Source organism: Cheilinus undulatus, linkage group 3 (assembly GCF_018320785.1).
Source record: "Cheilinus undulatus linkage group 3, ASM1832078v1, whole genome shotgun sequence".
NCBI classification, from domain to species: Eukaryota; Metazoa; Chordata; class Actinopteri; order Labriformes; family Labridae; genus Cheilinus; species Cheilinus undulatus.
In genome coordinates, this window is record NC_054867.1 from 29134522 (window position 1) to 29154750 (window position 20229).

The window sequence follows — 20229 nt, forward strand, 5'->3', positions numbered from 1 at the left end:
TAGAAATCTCTTTTCACTTTGAAATTAAAGAGATTTTTTGTCATTTGTTTTGTCGAAAAAAAAAAAAACAAATAATATAATCATGATTGATTTTAAAAAATCAATAAAAGTAAAATTTTCAAGAGGGTAAATACGTTTTATAGGCACTGTAATTACACAGTGCTGCCAGAAGAAAAGCTGATGTAACACTTTGGTAAACATGCTTCTGTCGCAATTCTTAGGAATGTATTGCAGAAATGTAGGAACATTTCCAGACTACAATAAAGTTAATCAGTCTGAATACTAAATATCTTTTTTGTGCTGTATTCAATTGAATATAGTTTGAAAATTATTTGCAAGTGTCTGCATTCTGCTCTGGTTCACATTTTACACACAACGTGCCAACATTTTTTGAAATTGTGGTTTGTAGAAGGAGACTAGGAAAAAAACTGGAAGGGGATTTAAAAAAAAACTATTCAAAAACAAATACCAAGGTTCAAGTCTTTGTTGTGAAAAATATCCCCTCTGATGCACAAACCCTTAGCAAGTCAGAGAAAAATCTGAGCCCCTTTCCTGCTACCTGCACTGCAGGATTTTCAGTAAATATCTAAGCAAACACTATAAGGAAAATTGCTACAGAAATCTGCAAGACACACGTTTTTATACAAATATTTATTTGCATATCAGGATAATAAAGCTAATTTTTTTTACTTTATGAAAAGCTCTGGTAAAGTCAAATACAGCCAGTTTTAGGGAAAAAAATTATATGTTGAAATGAAAATTAATTGAAAATTAATTTATTCTTTATCCATAGCATGCAGGACTGAATTGAGTCCCATCTATAAGTTAATATTGACAAATGTTTGGTAAATATTACTGTAAAATTGACAAATGATTCAATTATCTGCCTTTATTTCATGTGCAAAATATTCTTGAATTTTAGCTTGATGTTAATAGCTGTTAAACATTTGACATTTTCCAATATTATTAATTTGTAGCCACAGCTAACAATATCAGCAACTCACAGATTTGTCACAGATTATTATATCAACTCATACTGAGATACAAACTGTGATGATATTCTATACTCACCTAGCTGTTTCATGAGAGCCAGTGGTAATATGACTGCAATAGACACTATGATCACGAGGTAGTTCCCATTCAGGTACCATTCACTGCAGAGATGCAGAAAGAAACAGACAATTAAATGTATTTATTTGTTATTACTCTGCTCAAACACTCCTCTCAATCTCAATTCTGCTAAGTGTTTGCACCGTGTCAGATATTGATTGAGGAGAAGCCAGAGGAAAGTGTGTGAGCAGCTGGAAAATGGGGTACACACACAGTCAGGATTACATGGGGGAAAAAACAAAGATACTGTTTCAGGATAATTTTATACCTCTGAGACCACACCAGGTAGCGCAACTCAAAGTAAAAATAAACAAACCAAACTCAACTGGATGCCATTAAATCAAATATCTGGAGCAGAAAATAATCTCATTTACTCCATGTACCACTGGACAGCTGCAGCTGGGACACTTTGTTCACTACCTCTGTTATTCTAAGACAATCTGAAGAACTGTTAAAGATGGATGTGGATATGACTGTTATTTTAAACCTTAAATTAATAACCTGAATAGTACATGCCCACATGGTTGTCAGAATTGACAGTTTGTTTTTGTGTTTTATTAAGTAGCACTGAGCTTAAAATACTATTAGCAAGTCAAATATTATTGTAAATGTTAAGTACAGGGATGTAACCATAACATGTATCACAATACTGGGTCAATGATGTGATTTTACATGATTTTCTACAGTTCTCTAATTTTTAAAAAGACATTACACTTAAGTCAAACAAAAAGTATTTTCAATTTCTCTGACCAATAAAAATAGCAAAATGTCCCCCTCCTTATTTTTGTAGGAATATACACTGCATTTAGAAAACATTCAGACCCCCTTCGGTTTCTTCACTTTTGTTATGTTGCATCAGGCTGCAACATAAAACTGTCTAGCTGATTGAAACTGTCCACATTTTTATCAATACTTAATTGGATTTCTTTTATTGTTATATTCCTAAGTGTAAAAAATTGAAGATTTGTAATTCTAGCATGTGACTGAATAAATTAATCTCAGAGTCTACTCATTGAAAATTCCTGTATTTGTATATGTTTTACGTTAAGAATCCTTTAAAATATCAAAACTATAAGATCAAATACTCAAAACTCAAAGGCAAAATTTTGTAAAATAACTAAAAGGTAAAATTATGACACTACAGGTTTTTGGAAATGTTTAGTCACATTTACTGAAAGGAACAGGCTCAGACTTAGCCCTACATGTGTCTGCAGGATTTAACTGACAAACTTAATAACAGAATGGCAAAGGGTACATCCCAAGAAAATTCTTAGTACAAGTAATGAAACATAAGTAAATGTTGTATTATTATGTAAGGGTGGAAAAGTACAATTCCTCAAAATAACCAGACATGAAAACACCCTTTACAAAAAATGACAAAGTACAGTGTTCAATATCACATTGATATTAGAATGTATGTAAATTGAAATACTTCACCATGTCAAACTATGCACTATCTGTTTTCTTTTACTCATTATATTAACAGGCATGGATTTAGACACTCCTAGCAAGAGACAGGATGCATGCTGGACAGATCAGCAGCCAATAACAGGACATTTTCACATTCACACCTACAGGTAAAGATATCAACCATTCTAATATGTTTAGACTGCAAGAGAAAACCAGAAAACCCGAAGGAAAAGCATGCAGGCAGAGTACAAACATGCACAACATATGTTGTGCCGAGAAAGTGTAGTAACACTCCACTTCAAACTTCAGATACTGAATTATTATAAAACCTATGACAAACAGACTTCCCTGAAATAATGTAACATATGTTTCTGTCTCATGCACAGCCATGAATACAAACAAACCTCATCAAGCTATTTTTAGATCAACACAGTGGGGGTAGTTCGTTTCTTGCCCTCTGTCAGGTGGGAGACACTAAAAGAGGCAACATCTGCTGGCTGCACACACACACATGATCACACATCTCAAAAAAGACTTGTCTATCCTGTGGTCATCCTGCCCTCCAGCCATCTGGACCAGGGACACAATATCTCATCAGAACTGAAGCACACATACACAAACACAAAAACGTGAAGTGTTTCCTCGCAAACGTATAAGCACACTTGATAATTGCAGCATTCTTCACATCACCAGCAGCTTCCTGATACTGTATGTTGACTGTTTGTTTGCACACAAACTTCAGGTCATCTTTAACTCTATGTGAAAGCAGAGCAGGGTCATGTGTGTTAAAATCAATATGCTTCCCTCTTCTAATATCTATCAGATTTTATCTCCCTGTGGTTGCAAAATATGCAATGCGATATGATACAATATGATGTGATACAACACTATACAATACTGTATAATACAGCAACATGATACACTAGATGTGATACCACAATACGATACAATGGGATACAACAATATGCTATGATAGACATGCTACGATGGTTGAATACAACACTATAAAATACAATAAGATACAATATGATACAATCTAATGAGGCAATACTAAATGAAGCAAAGTACAAGCAGTGACAAAATTAAAATTCTGCACCTCACCACACATTTCAAGATTATACGGGATTGATTTATACAGGATTAATACAAATAAAATGAAATACACTTAAGAACACACTTATCAGAAAATTAGAAAAAAAAGAAGGAAAGGAGAGTTTCAAACTAGGGTAAGGGTTAAGGTGTAAAGGGGTAACATCACACTCCCAATCCCATCCAAGGAAGTGAGTGTTGTTTGTCTCTGAGGACACCTGCGCTGGCCAGTGATATCCCAAGGTTTACGTTTTAGCCGTGGAGTCTCGCTGTGTTTTGATATGTGCGTTTCTCTGTGGCCGTGCTGGTCTCCTCCTCCAGGGTCACTATCACAGCTGTTCTCACACCAGCTGCTCCATGTATCCAGCAGCAGCAGCAGGCCCACCAACTGGCACAACTGACTCTTTAATAGAGGCTAAGATATGACTCCAAAAAGAAACTTGCAGCTGATTGTTCTTTTGTACATAGAGTTTAAGTATTTAAATAGACTAAAAACAGTTTGGAAAAGAACAGTTTGGACCATGAACGTTCAAATTCAAATTCTTTTGATAACACAATCTTTGGTTTATAATTAGTTAAGACCTGCAACTTTTTTTTCAAGACATTCAATGTTTAGTAGAATATCTGAAAATTGTTTGTAAAGCTGTCTGAAGTTCTTATCAATCAGGAAAATACTGAAGTAGAGGGAGGAGTCAGAGGTCTGCAGGTATCCTGTAGCACTTCTCTAACTATCAAGTAAGGTTACCAGCTCCAGATGTTGGTTGCAGTTACTTTTTATAAACAACATTATTTTGTTAAGCTTCAGTCAAGTTTTTCCATACATTTTCCTCATGTTGACCACGTTTGTTTAATGGATTTCAATGTTTGTTTTAATGTTTTCTGTCTAAATACACCTTGAAATGTCAGTTTGCATTGCCATTGCTTGTTGTTTTTATTTCTTTTAGCTCCCATTTGCAAAACAAATGAAACTTTTCAGGTACTAATAAATATAACTTGTAGTATTTCAAATTAAATGTGTTGCAAATGATGCCACTGTTGTAGATTCACACATCACACATCCATCTGGAAAACCTTCAATACTAAGCATTTGGGAAAGGGCAGAGGCTTTGAAAAAAAAACTCAAGAGCATGATTGGATGAACGCTCTGTCTGTCACATCTTTACGGGCCAATCAGAGCAACAAAACATGTGACGAAGCCACAACCAAGGTGCATGTGCACAGCTACTGAGGAATAACGCGAACCATGGTGACTGTAGACATGTAAGTACAAGACTTTTGTCGTTTTTGAAAAGAAAACAACTCACTGCTATTCTTTGTTCTTCTTTTAATGAAGAAATGTCATCAAGTTCTGATAAAACTGGCGCTTTGGCAGCATCCACGCTAAGCTCCTCCGCCATAATTGCATCGGCCTCTTGTTGCTGCTTGCTTACGTCATGACTCTTCTGCACCTGAAGTACTGCCCCTTGTCGCTGACTGGTCCTGTCACTTTCTAACCAGGCCCAAACGGTTCAGACGGCAGCTTTGCAAGATGGATTCACCAGTGAGAAACAAGGAAACTGGTGTATCCATCTGCTTTGACTTGAGTTTTATTTTAACAACTAAAAACCTTTTTTTTAGAATAATAATTTTCCCATATCAACAGAAAGGCAGATATTGATATTGAAAATGACACTTCTGCTGCTCTAGTTTTGACACACAAAAGTGTCCCCTTGATCTGTAGTACCTGTGATTTGGCGTGAAATAAAACTTTTATCCATTGCATCAACTCACCCTGCAGGTTTATCCACCATCAGAAAGGCCTGGATGACCAGGGGAAACTCGTACTTCACTATATACAGGTAACTGGACATGGCTGTGGAAGGGACAAAGAGCACACTGATTAGTTAAAAGAAAAAAGAAAGAGATCTGAGTCCATTTAAGTGCAGCATGGATAAATCTGTGACAATAACAGACATAATATTTAATTTTTGCATGAATACTTCTAGTTTTGATGTTAATGTGCATTTTCCACAAAATGCCAGTTTTACTGCATAGGTGATATCCATCACAGTACCAGCCTTAAAGTCGACAACCCGTTTTATATCATTAATGTTTGCAAATGGAGACTGCATGACTAGATGTCTGGTTTTATACACTTGTGGCCCCTGTGGTCAGATTGAAGCACCTGAATTAAATAATTAACAGGTGTGGCCAAATACTTTTGTTCATATAGTAAATCTGGGGAAAAAATGCAATAGTCATGCTTGGAAAAAACCAATGAGTAAAAATAAAAATGGCAGGTTTAAGTAAATAAAAATAAGATCCTTAAAACTACTTCATTTAAGTTTCATGATCAAAAAATGTATTGAAAATGTGAACATCAAGTTGACTTTCCTTGTGAAGCACAACATGCAACAACTTCAATGTAATCAACACAATAATCTGATGTCAAAAAAGTTGCATTAATTAATTTTTAAGCAGATCATGCAGGATGTTTTAATCAGTGAAACTACAAAGAGGCTTATGAACAGTTTAACAATGAAAAAAACTCTCACACAAAAGCACGCACATGTAAATCCCCACACAAATCAGTCTTAATCCAGAACTCAGAGGACATTTTAAGAGTTATGTGTGAATGTCATTAAGTGTGAGGGACTGATGTCAGTGTTACCTCACCTCCAATGTTCTGCAGGGTGATCGCAATACCTGCCGCCATCTTCCCTGGAGTCCCGAAGGCTCTGTAGCCAAGCTGCTCATATGCACGGATACCTGAAAAAAAACAAAAAAAACAGGAAAGGACCAAAATGAAAAAGGTGCAGGGTTATAAGACCACTAAAATCTCATTGTGTAACCGTTTGAAGACCTTTGGAGGGTTGATAAATGTGCTTTCAACATCAGAGTTTTCATGTTTTGCAGATGACTCTATACTTTAACAGCGTTCAAACTACAGAACACAGGTTAACACTAACCTCCAGGGTCTTCAGTTAGTTGCATGTTAGCATGTTAGCTGAATAACTTCCAAGAAAGGTGTTATAAGCACATCTAAGTGCTATTCAAGATGTCAAAATTAAGAAAGACACGCCTATACACTGACTCAGTGCAATAAAACGTTTATCAAATCCCACATTTCCAATAGAGGGTTAAAAATATGAGGCTTTTAGCCAGTGTAAAGGCATATCTTTTTTTTCTTGTCCAGCTAACTTGCCAGTACAATACTGCATTTTAGGCCATATAAGGAGATGATGCTGACATCGATATTAAAACAGCTTTATTTTTCTTGTCATATTCATGTCTTCATTTGTCTCAAATAATTTATCTTGTTTTGTTTTTCTCTTAATTTGTGTTGTTGTGTATTGCGTAACACTATGAAATGTACTTTTTTGTTGAGGTTTGGAGATTAAATTAACTTTTCTCATTTAGGAAAAGCTACGAACAGGGATTTTAAGTGTCTGCGCATTTGGTGGATGCTTTAATATGAATAGACAGCATGTTGTTTGAAACATCAAATCAGCAAATTTACATTGACACTCACATACATACCTACAATACCAGATGACTTTAGCAGTAAATGGATGGAATATGAGGAAAGGACAGCCACCACTGTTAGGAGTACCCTGAAACACACATATAATTACAAACATGAACATTATTACCGTCACTTCACCGGCAAAAACAACATAAAGATGCAACGGTAGATAACTAGTTTTCAGTTTCTTCATTTTGTTACATTTTTACCTAGCATCCTGTATACAGCTGCATTACAATCATAAATCATCTGCATGCCAGTGCATAGATTGTGATAGAAGAACAGCTTCCTGTGGCTCATCCTTACCCTTAGTAGTTGCTCAATCTGAGCTAGGGAGGCTGCCCGATCAGCGCCTCTGCCCTCTGCCACACTAAGTAATCACACACACAACAGATGGACACTTTCAAAAGAAAACAGTTCTATTGCACTGCTGAGACTAACAGAATGAGGAAAATCCTTTGCTAACATTAATCTTCTGCTCTTTGTTCCTCCAGGCAGGAATAACCCACTTCGGTCACCACCACATTTTATGTGAAAGTGTTGTCTTCTCAAAGGGAACCGCAGTCATTCTCTCTCCGCTGACTCATCTTCACAGTTTTAACAAGCCTCTATCTTTCTATCATCTTTGAATTTTTCTATTTGGCTGCTCGTACCATCAGAAACCACTCCGAAATGCATTTCAACTCAGTCTCTCATTAAAACCCACTCACAGATAGGGTTATACGAGCAAGACATCTTATTAAAACATATCCAGCCAGCTGAAGAGGTCTGAATGAAGAAACCCTGGGTCAAATTGGCAATCGCTCGAAAGATGCAGCTCATCACATTAAATATGGACATTAAATCAGTTTTCCTAAATGTTCTCATGAAACAAACAGAATCTCATTACTCCAGTTAAATTTGCTGATATTACATATTAAATCCCTATATGGACTTAATGGGTTGGAGAAAATACTTGTTGTCATAGATTTAATAAAGACCTACAGTGCTTTTAAAAAGTTGTCACCCCTTTGGATGTTTTATCCTTTTATTGATTTTAAAAATCAGTCATGGTCAATATAATTTGGCTTTTTTGACAAAAAAAAAACTACCTGTGTAATGTAAAGTGAAATCAGATTTCTACGAAGTAATGTCTATTAAATAAAAAAAGGTAATGTAAAATAAGTGAGTGCATAAATATTCACCCTTTATTGCTTTATTCTTCTGTAATCACAGCACTAAGTCTGTGTGGATAAGTCTCAATTGGGCTTTTCTCAATTGGGTGATGTGCAGTGTTTGGTGTCTGCTAAACATAGAATCCAGTCTGATGGCCAAAAAGCACAATTTTACATTGCATATTTTTGTTTAATTGATATTATTTGGTAGAAATCTGTTTTCACTTTGATATTAAAGAGTTTTTTGTATTCTTTTTGTTTTTGTCAAAAAAAAGTCAAATTATTTTGACCAGAACTGATGTAAAAAATCAATAAAACAGTATAACATCCCGGGGGTGAATACTTTTAAAAGGCATTGTATGTGGAAGTCTACAGGCTCATGTTGTTGATTATGCGGATGCAGTATTTTATGAAGTTAGCATGATAAGATAAGTTCTGATTTAGAACAAATGATCTTATCATTAATATAATATTGAAAGAGAAATTTAAATCTATTTTTTAACCTTATGCCCCTTTTTCTACGTTAGGTTAGGTCCATCATTTCCAGTGCTTTCTGGGGCATGCAGAGCAGAGCAGAATAATCAGTTCTTGCAGCAGCAGTGCCATCATTTACTAAATTGGTGACATGGAAGAACTACAGACTACAGACAGCACAGGTTTCTAGTCTATGACTTTGCATCAAAATTTAGCAACAAAACTGTGCTTACATGAAGATGGCATCTTAAAATCATTCAGATGCAGAGGATGATGCAATAATGTATTGGATAATAATGTATTGTTGCTGCACCTATTTTTGAAGTATTTCTCTAGGTGCTGTAACATTAAAACTGTGGCATCATGGCAACAATTTACCACTTAATACAAATCTTAAACTTTAAGCAATTGGGATGAACAAAGAAAAAGACTAAGGTAACGTAGGTCTATTGGTTCTGTCGAAAATTTCACAAATGCATTTGTACATATGGCCTACATTTGCCAATAATTACAGCTGATATATCAGTTTTCTTGTTTTTGCCTTTTTTATGAGGGTAGTAAAGAGCATCAAAAGACATTTGGTTCAGTATGAAAAAGTTTTCTGAATGAGCCGCTGGTCTACTAACTTTCCCCGACCTGGTCCACATCATTCCAACTGTGTTTTCTATTTTCTTCCTCTTTTGTTGTTCCTGCTGGCGACACGAACTTTCTCTCTCACTCACGCTCTCGCCATTCCCTCAGCTTTTAGGAAAAGCCAGACAGCACGTCTTTCATCCTGACTTCAACTACTGGCAAACTGACAGCATTTTTTTCTCTTTCTTCTTGGTTTGGCTTTTTCCAGACCATGTGGAGGAATTCTGGGCTGACTTGTGGTGGAGGATTTAGTCAGTCAAGTGGCAGTGGGAGGACAGATCTGCTGACGCTCAGACAGACTGACACACTTGGGTCACTGTAGTTCTGCTCACAGCTTTCCACCTCGCTGCATTCCTGCCCGCTCCGGGGCCACTGACCTGCTGGAGCCTCTACACCCGCCAACAAAATCTGTGCGATATGAATCATGGGGCTGTAAGGCAAACCGAAACATGAGACACTAGTTGAGTATTAAATACCTCATCTAGTGAGAGGTATGTGGAGATTATTTTAGGAGAGATGATACTGATCAACTGAATGCAAACATGTGCCTCACACATTTTAGATGTTAATTTATGAACCTTCCAAACTTGACAAAAATATGAGGCCCATCCATTAACTAAGAGTAAATTACATGTTTTAAGACTAACTTTTGGGTTTTTATGCCTTTATTGAGATAATTCAGTGGATCGAGTTGGAAACTGGGGAGAGAGAGAGAGCAGGGAATTACATGCCAGAAAGGAGCCACAGGTCAGAATTAAACCTGTGCCAAACAGGCTTCACCTTATCCTGACATCAAATATCGAGTTAACTTGATCAAAATATGACTGTCTTTCAACTATCATCACAGTGTCAGAACACCAATGACAGCTAACATTACTAACCAAAACATAAAAACATAAAACTCTCCTTACTTTTATAGACTAATATCCTGGCAGGATCAGGATTCTCCACTACAGCAGATATCGGTACATAAACATCACAGAAACAATGCTCTGGCTAGGATTTTCTTGTTTAACAAATTGTAATAAAATCCCTGGTGCTATATGAAGGCCCAAAGAGATAAAAATGTATAGTTTAGATAAATACCTCAGTTTTCTGATTATTACAGGAGGAAAGAATGCCCAATGCTGCAGAGCCACATAGTGTGGTAGCTGCTGTAGTTCTAAGCTTTTTAAAATTGATAGGTGTTACAGGATCAGTATGGACGTAAATGCTGTGAAGGTAGCAGATTTCAGGTTTAACTGAATGATGCAGGGCATGCGTCCTTACTCCAAATCAAGTTGGTAATCACTCCCGTCACATGGATCATAGTGACTATCTACTGCTAGCAAGACTAAAAGCAAAAATACGGAATTATTTCAGGTTTCTTATAAGTCGGCATGAGCCATGGAGGCTGTGTAAACAAGGTAAAACACTGCAGCAACACCATTCCTTATCGACACATGACACCAGGCTAATTAGCAGTTAGCAATGACAGCTAGCTTACTAGGCTGTGTGTCATCCCAACCAGCACTCAACAACACTGTCAAAAATGTCCCTCAAACTCTAAAAAGGATCAGGAGATTATAAGCAGCACTATGCTTTATTTGTAAGGACTTTAGCAAAGCAGGGACACTGATAACAAAGGCTTAAAGCAGCTGCTTCGGACAGAGTGAGTACCGCTGGCTAATCCTCTCCACTCATCAGTCTATTACTGAAATTGGTGCAGATTTACTGCAGAAGCAAAAAGTCATCCTCACAACTGCAAGTGAGCTCATAGTGAGGCTAAACCATATTATTAAATGAAAAGTCTGAACACAACACCAAGAGAGACAACAGAGTCGTTTTAAGTTTAAAAAGTGAAATATTACTATATTCGCATTTATTTCAAGTAAAATGATTATAGACTGTTTAACTTGCTTAGATATCTGAGGATTTGAATTTAAGTGTTTTAAAGTGTAAGAACCTTTACACTGTACCTCTTCTGTTATCCTCTGCAATAAAGACAAGCTGCTGAAGTGAATTAAATGTAGGACATGTTTATTGTCATGTTTTCCCCAATCAAAGTGTCATGCAATACATATCCTATTGTGGTGTCTGTATTGTGTTACATATCATATCATGTGGCCAGTGGAAACACCCAGCCCTACTGTGTGGTCATGTGACTGAAAGCTAGGAATTCTGGTAAAAAATATTCAACTACATTTATTTAAAGCAACACACTGATAAAAAAAAAATTCTTGCAGACTTTAAAAATTAAATATCTTTATAATTAATTCAACTATAATCATAATCATAATCTTAATTAAGGATATCCAAAAACAGACAAATAGTGATGCAAAATTTAACGAGTGGACTGAATAAAGCCACCTTGCCTCACATCAGTATTCAGGTTGTGATGGTTGTGCAGCAGCAGACCTTTATCTTGCTGTTGGCATTCATTTTGCCTCTGTTTACTTCTGTCTTTGAGCAAACATGGTTGCTGCATTTCTCGGTCTACGGTCCTTTTAAGGAGCAGAACCAGAGGTTCAGAGTGACTGCATAGCCAGGAAAAAGAATAAATATATTTTTAGGTGATCACCAGCTTGGGAATTCAATGAAGAATGCAGAAAAATGCCAGTTATCTAAAATGTATCACTGACCCTGCCTGTATTTCTCAGTTGCTACTGTATTGTTTAAAAATGAGATCCTGCAGATATTATCATAATGACACAGCCTTTCTTCTATGTGCACGCTCTTTTTTGTGGTCAGTCACATAATCATAATTTGCACGCGATTGCATGTATTCATCAGGGTAAACTGTCAACTAATCAGCTCCGGTTCATTTGGGCTCTTGTCTAGCCAAGTGTCAAAGACCCTGGTGTTGGGTGACACTGGGTTCAACCAGTCCAGACAGCGGACAGCTTGAGAAAAAAAAAAAAAAAAAAAACAGTCACACAATTCAGCTCATATTAAGGAGCTTTACATATGGCAAACCCTGCAGATCTGACTGCCTGAGAAAGAACAGCCTTAAATTATATGTCAGAGTCATTCTAGCTGTTTAACATTAACACTAGGTCCATATTTCTGCCACATTGACTTAAATATCGAAATCTCATATTAATATTACATCTCCACAGCAGAGATTTCTATGATGCAAACAAACTGCCTTAAGTCTAAAAAGGTGGTAGTCATCTAATTTCCCTGCCTGAACTACACCTCCACTCAAACAAGCCAAAACTTTTATTCATCTCTCACTGAAGCTCTGCACTGTAATTTACTTTTTTTCTTTAGTATTGATATTTCCTTAGTTTTCAAAGAAAGGTAAAACAGCAGTGCCTTTTAATCTTGCACAGAAAAATCCATAACTCAGCCCTCCTCAGCACCACACACCTCACAATCTAGCACCTTCAGGGAGATGTGTCAGAACAGCTCGACGAGAGAGTTTAAAGTGTTGATGTTGCCGATGTTCAGAGGGGAGATTACACCCTGCAAACACTCTGATTATTTCAGAGAAACATGCAAAAAAACAGGCCAGACTTACAGCTGAAAAGCTTATGAAGATGGGGAAATGTAGCAGGTATGTATGTTCATCTTAAATGAGTGTGCAAAGTTTTGACAGTCCATCTGTTAAATGCATGAAGTTTGAGTAGTATTCATCATGATTATGTCAAATCCAGCCAAAAAACATCAAAACTATGCAGGCTAAGATCATTGGAGGGCACATGAGTAATATCTGGCGCACTTGATATCTTCTTCATCTCTCCAATGACAGCAGATGCAGGCATATTAAATCTGAATGTGACAGGATTGAAACCACTCTGGCAACAATGAAGACAAAGAAAACAGTTCAATGTCAACATCAGTGAATTGTTCAGCAAGCTCTGTCCAGTCTACTACCTTTGTGGGGTAAGGCCTGGTTTATGTAGGGCCCGAGCACCAACCTCAGAGCGAGGACCCTCGTGAAACCTGTAGGCGTAATAAGACATTATTCTTTTGGCTCTTTGCAGCTTGTTTTGGGTGCAAAAACCTGCCAGAAAATTGTCCTCCAGTGGAAATTTCTGTCTGTTAGTGGAATTTTGCAAGTCCAGTTCCCAGGGTTATGGGCCCAAATTGTGAGACAGGGGACAGGGGACCCCAGGTCAAAAAAATAATACATAACTCTGCAGTACTTACATCAATATCATCAAACTTCACAAGGATGATCCCACATTGATCCTGAATACATTCATGCATCAATTAGGCCAGGGCAATATGGCCTAAAAATCATCACGGTATTTTTCTTGCCTTTGACGATAACAGTATTATATCACGGTATTACAAAATTAAAAAGAGATAATGCTTTTTAATCCAAATTCAAGTGCTATTAACTCCCTTCTCCCCTTAAAACAAGCCTTTGATGGCATACTCAATTTATCTCTAAGTATAGGAACACAGAGAACATGTTTAATTTTTTTTTTCAAGCCTCTCCAGGTTTAAATTTACTTCTGTCTAACTGCACTCCAAGTTTCGCATTTCATCTCTAACCTGATGAGGTGTGTTAAGCTGCTAATGACTTGAACATGTTTCCTAAAGAAGGCATTTACAATAAAAGCGGTTTCAAAAAATAACAGCCGTGGACAATTATTTTGAAGAGCTTGGCAGAAGTAGTTTGTGTTACAGCCCCAGGCAGGCTGAGAGAGACAGCACACTGACTTAGTTGTGGTACAGCCGTCAGACTTTGAGAGGAAAAAACACGTGTTTTTGCCTGCTAACTCACACTGAGGCAGATACGATGACGTCATTAACAAGCATTATCGCAATTGGTCGGTAGAGTCCAAATACCTACCGTAGGCCAAATTTATATCATTTATACTGTCTACCGCATATACTGCTCACCCCTAGCATCAATATCAAAACTTTGTCACAGTGCCCCCTTCTGATAATTGGAAATTTCCTCTAACGAATTTTGATTTTTGCCTCAGAGCAAACTTTAATCATTCAGAATCCCCAAACCCTTCTAGCTAGGCTTATGATCTTGAGTAGTCATATTGGTCATCATCAGACCTCCAAAAATGCCTCTTGGACTTTCGCTAAATCACAACAGGAAGTCCACCAGCTTCATGTCATGTCAAAAGAAGGCCTTTTTGATGATGCCAAATGACTTTAATCTGTTGTAACTCTTCAATACAAAATCCTATATCTTCAGCATTCTCAGGCAACACAAAAGAATGACACTGTACACACCTCTATACAAAGCTCTCATCATAGCACTCCCTAATGACAAAAGGAAGTGGCACAAATGGTTCATATCATCATTCCTCTTATTGTGCTTAGTGGTTTTTTCTACTGCGCCCCCTACTGGCTAAAGCAAGTAACACTTCTTTAATAGAATGCCCCATCTTCTTTAAATTTTAGTCTAAGCCAGATCACACCTACAGATTAACATTTTGCATTGCCTTACTGACACCTAGTGTTCACAGTCAGTATTACCTCATATACTAAGTGCAACAAGCTTATTAGGTATGATTTAATGACAGTCCTGGGAGGATCTATATGGTCTCTCTGCTGTGCTGAGGTTCCCAAATTACTCGCTGGAGTTTCGCTTCTCCCATTGTCCCTGAACACATCTCTCACAGCAGAGAGTCACCCCCGCCCATCCAGAAAACTCCTCCGCACATGCGCGTTTTTGTATCAGTGGAGGGAGAAGCATGGGAGAGGATGGTAAACGGAGCAGCGTAGCAAGTTAGCAGTGAGTTAGCTGCTTTCAGAGATGGACAACAAGAAACAGCGCTAGATCTGCAGCATTGAGCAGGCATTCAACTTTCAAAAGGAAGAGGTCAAACTCACGTGGTGTTCGTTAAAATACCCTGCAAGATGACTCTGAGATTAAGGTGGCAGTAACACAACACGTCCCTTCAGATATGAGCCCAGTGTTGTTAAAAAGCCAGGATTTAAAAATCTCATAAAGACATTCCAATCAGAATATGTTTGCCTAGCCACGATCATTTTTCTGAAAACTCCCTGCCAGAGTCTTACATGTCAGAGAGAAGATGGCCCAGCAGCGGACAAATGTGATCCACTTCTCCACAACTACGGAGACTTATCTCAGCCTAGCGGTTCAAAAAACCAGCAACACGGAGTTAAAATGTTCCTGCTTCCAACCAAGTCTTTTCTTCCCCCCATGATCAAACAGGCGAGTTTCTTGAACAAGATCTAAAGACGCTCTCATGTAATGAACTTGTCAGAAACTGCTCCAGCATTCATCAGCACCGATAACACAAAAATATAATCAAAGCTGTGAGCCTTAATGGGGGACTAGACTGCAGGGTTTTAGCCATTGGCTGCATGCAGGATTGGTGAGTTTTGTGTAGGGTTGCTTCACCCTTAATGAGGAAAATACTAATTTTATAATCAGCAAAAGTAAACATAACCAAGAAAACATTCCAGGACTTTCCATACACTATAAAATACCAAGTATTTCATGATTTATGTATTTTTGATTTATTAGTAAAATACTGAACGAAGTCCAACGGAACAGTCTATTTTCATCACCAAACTAGCGTCATTTGGGTCTGAATTAAGCATTATACAGCTGCTGAGAAGACATTTCAAATTATTGCGATATATATCATGTATCAGGATATAGCAAAAACATATCAGGATATCAGTTTTAGGCCATATTGACCAGCCCTACCTTCAGTACTGCTTGCTGCTGTAGTTAGTGCCATTCTTGTTGTAATCAAACACATTAAAAAGACCAAAAATCTTCCATAAACACATATCATTAGTACTGTCTAATGCCTATGTAGCTCAAGCTTATTACAGCGCACTTCTTTATGCCCCTGAGCTCAAAGTCAGTTCTGAACACAACCCTTTAACAACGTAAACATCCATCCATCCATTATCTACACAGCTTATCTGTAGGGGTTGTAAGGGGGTTGAGCTAGTGAGCCACACTCACTAACAAAACAAACCAGGCATAGAGAAACCAAGAACAAGTGCTTTATAGGCTCTGCTTCTTTATTTTTTCTCAAAAGAAAAAACTGAGTGTTTTTAAAATCAAATCATATAAAAATTAAATATTAAATATTTACAGCCAAGGCATAAGAATGCTGGCCAACTTCTTGATTCCTCCCCTAGAGAAAGTTTGCTATAAAAACACTGTGACTATAACCTTGCAAAGTAGATGGATACGCTTGTTTCCTTGTTTTTCACTGGCAAATCCATCTTGCAAAGCTCCCATCTGAACCATTTGGTCACTTTAGAAAGTGACAGGACCAGTCAGCAACGAGGGGCAGTACTTTCAGGCGCGGCAGAGTCGTGACGTAAAGAAGCAGCAGCAAGAGACCGGTGCAATAATGGCGGAAGAGCTTAGCGTGGACGCTGCTAATGCGCCAGTTTTATCAGAACTTGATGACATTTCTTTGTTAAAAGAAGAACAAAGAACAGCAGTGAGTTGTTTTCTTTTCAAAAACAACAAAAGTCAGGGAGCAGGTGGCCTAGTGGTTAAAGGTGCTCCCCATGTATGCGGGCGGCCCGGGTTCAAATCTGGCCTTAGGCCCTTTACCACATGTCTCTCCCCCACTCTTGACCCTGTTTTCGACTCAATCCACTGTCCTCCTCTATCTAATAAAGGCACAAAAATGCCCAAAAATAAATCTAAAAAAAAAAAAACAAAACAACAAAAGTCGAGTACTTAGTTACTATAGTCACCATGTTTCACGTTATTCCCCGTAAGCTGCACATGCGCAGCTCAGTAGCTGCTACATCACGTGTTTTGTTGCTCTTATTGGCCCGTAGAGATGTGACAGACAGAGCGTTCATCCAATCATAATCTGAGTATTTTTCAAAGCCTCTGCATTTTCTCAAACATTTCCTATTGAAGCTTTACCAGATGGATGTGTTTCACACATCCATCTGGCGTGTCAGGTTACTGTGACTAAGTTTCAGCAAATTTGTGGACCGTCCTCTTCTGCTCTGAAGAAATTTTCATAATAAACCATGTCAGCTTTTTGAAACTAGGCTACAGTATCTTTTCTGCCTCTAAAAAGCATGCGCCTGGCTAATCTGCTCCTCACTATGCTCAATTAAATTAGCATGGGGTCAACACATAACTTACTGCAGCTGTATGACTAAAAATCTACAGTGTGATGAAATTAGGGAAAAAAAAAAAAAAGAAAGCGCCTACACTGACATACGAACAATCAAGCTGGGCTGTGACATCATTTCATTCCCAGCAGACAATGCTATAAGGGGCTTTAAATGCTAAGCCCCACATGTTTACAGTTCTTACATCCTCTGTGCGAGTAGATAATCAGCCATACAAAATCAGTGTAATTAATTTTCTGCAAAATGAGTCACATAAAATCTCTCAGCCGTGATTCATTCCCTCTAATGCTTCTATCTGTGGTCACATGAGATGGACAGAAATGACTTACAGAAATAGGACGACGCCCGTGTTGGCCATGGCGTAGGCCAGCCCAAGGATCCCGCTCCCCATGATTGCATTACCCAGGTTGAAGACAGACATCCCAAATGAGGTTTTTCCTTCAAACTGGAGCCGATGCAAGACAGTGTAGAGAAAAATAATCATTCTAAGATCATGTAACAGGGCCTGAAAACATCAAATATATGATACTGTTCAGAGGAAATGATTGTGTTTGAACTTACGTCTGTAAACCGTGGGGTCTTCTTGTCCTCCACACTTGATAAGAACTCCTGGCCCTCTGGGAGGTTAGCTTCTGTATTCTCAGGTCTGTGTGAACTAACACAAAGAAATCCTTTTTGATTGCAAGAAGTAACACAAGGTAAATTACCTTCATTTCAACAGATAATACACCTGATTTAAAAGGGTTCATTATCATAACATACATACCTATCATTCTGGGCACTATTTGGCACAGTTTCCCTACAAGCAGTGTAGAGAGACCATCCATCACCCAACGAGAGCACAAAGTGGAAAAACAACACTCTCAGTCATAATATAATAAAGCACATAATACAGTGAGGACCATCTATAAAAGATTATTATCTGAACCCTGAGGAGAGACGTTTTAATCAAACCATCAATAAAACAGAAAGAGGAGAAAGATACTGTGTGATGACAGAAAAGCAGTGACATGATAATTAGGCTTTTCAAGCTCAATCCATTATCAGGCACAATCAATGAGCATGTAGGAGGTACATTTTACCAGACATCATTAGTGGACATGCGGTACAAGCGGCTGAAGCAATGGTGCCTACAAGCTTAAATTGTCAGCCAAGGCAGCAGCTCAGTGGCATAATCAGTTTCTCCACAAAACACCCAATTAGCTGCTTTTTAATTTTTGCTTTTTTTTTCCTTCAGGTATTGCAAGCATTCACCAAAGTTAACGGGCAGCTTTTCTTCTAGGATATAACACTAGGTGAAAGCTTACGGTGATGTTCTGCTGTTGCGCTCCAAACTGTAGACAACATGGATTAAGAGTATCGGATAAGTTGTTATTTCTGTTCTAAACACTTGATGAGAAACTCCAAAGCCAATTTAAAGTGCCAGTTGAGAGTAGATCACCTTAAATTTCAAGTTAAACAACATATTTAATGGCTGTCATTAGACAGAACAGAATAGAAAACAACCAATGTCTACTTTTGTATCTAAATGCTAGAGGTGTGACGAGACGCTTACATCGTGAGATGAGATGAGACAAGATTTTCCCCCTTTTTTTTTTTAATTTGAAAAAAAACATATGAGTGGAAAATATGTCCTTTATACGGTTGGAAGTAATAATTGCAAAGCATTCAGGTTTTTTCAGGAATATTTAAACTAACTCCTCTTGTACTGAATAAGCTATCAATGCTTACACACAGTTTATCTTGTCTAACTCTGAGTCAGTGTTCTTCAAATCAGACCCTTCATTTTAATAGCCTACATCTTTATTTTACTTCACTATACACTCATTGCTACAATTACAATAATAATAATAAAAGCATTTAGATCTTTTGAAAGTAATTTAAAAACTATTTATAACTGAACAGATCTACATTTAAACAGCTGCATCAGCAAAATCAAACTAGTTCTAATCCTCTTTAAGTACATCCATATTTAAAACACTCAAAAGAAATATTTCTGTCAATAAAATGCTTGTTTTTTTTTACAGTAATTTAGAAAAATAGATTATTTTATTGTTATGTGGTCTTTTTTTCTAAGATGTGCTTTGACATTGTTGGACACAATGCACCGATGAGAGTGTGTGTTAATGTGTGAGCGTTGGTGAGTGTGTGTTCCTGCTCTGTCTGCTGTCAGACAACAAAGAGGGTGCATTTAACTGGAGCTAAAACTTTGCTTTTTGGAGCTAACAATGGACTCTATGGCGCTCAAGCAGAGTTTGTTTTGCTAAGTTTATCACTGCAGTATACCCGTTGTGCTACTCATGTTAAGCTTCTGATTGATGATACGCACAGCCAACAGCTGATGGATGTGTGACTGTCAGATGGTGAGACGAGTAGGAGATATGAGAAAGCAGCAACTAAATCAAAGCTACAAAGTCACAGCTACTGGCACTATGAGGGAGTCTGCGCGCATACACGACCTCGCGGAGACTGCACAGGTTTCCAGCAGCAACATTTCATCATTCGGACCATTATAATGAAGAGAGGAGGGGGTCATGGATCAGCTCTCTTTCTTCATTAGCTGGCAAAACAACATTTCTAAAGTGTCCAGGACATCTTTGCGATCTTTTATAATTTATAATAATTATAATATAATTATAATCCTGGCACGAGATCTCGTCACACCCCTTCCAAATGTTGACTTTCAGTTCAACACACAAGGTAGCACATTATAACAAGGGGGCACGTTAAACACACAACCTTCACATGATGGATCTTTACTATTTTGTGCCTTGGATATTAGCTGAAATTGGGGTTTTTATAGAT

At 37.7% G+C, this 20229-nt stretch overlaps 1 protein-coding gene across 5 annotated transcripts in view; it reads right to left on the reverse strand.

Annotated features, from left to right (window-relative positions):
- LOC121507124 (sodium-coupled neutral amino acid transporter 3-like) overlaps positions 1-20229 on the reverse strand; it is a 67145-nt gene that overhangs the window by 10768 nt on the left and 36148 nt on the right. For 3 of the 5 annotated variants that reach the window (XM_041783294.1, XM_041783295.1, XM_041783296.1), the window contains exons 3-10: positions 18732-18758; positions 18191-18223; positions 17986-18079; positions 17754-17869; positions 7129-7202; positions 6265-6357; positions 5380-5461; positions 1072-1154 (exon numbers count right to left, since the gene is read on the reverse strand). In XM_041783294.1, coding sequence (XP_041639228.1) covers positions 1072-1154; positions 5380-5461; positions 6265-6357; positions 7129-7202; positions 17754-17869; positions 17986-18079; positions 18191-18223; positions 18732-18758 — 602 coding nt within the window. The remainder of the gene's footprint in view (positions 1-1071; positions 1155-5379; positions 5462-6264; positions 6358-7128; positions 7203-17753; positions 17870-17985; positions 18080-18190; positions 18224-18731; positions 18759-20229) is intronic. The other 2 variants (XM_041783297.1, XM_041783298.1) reach the window with 2 other exon arrangements.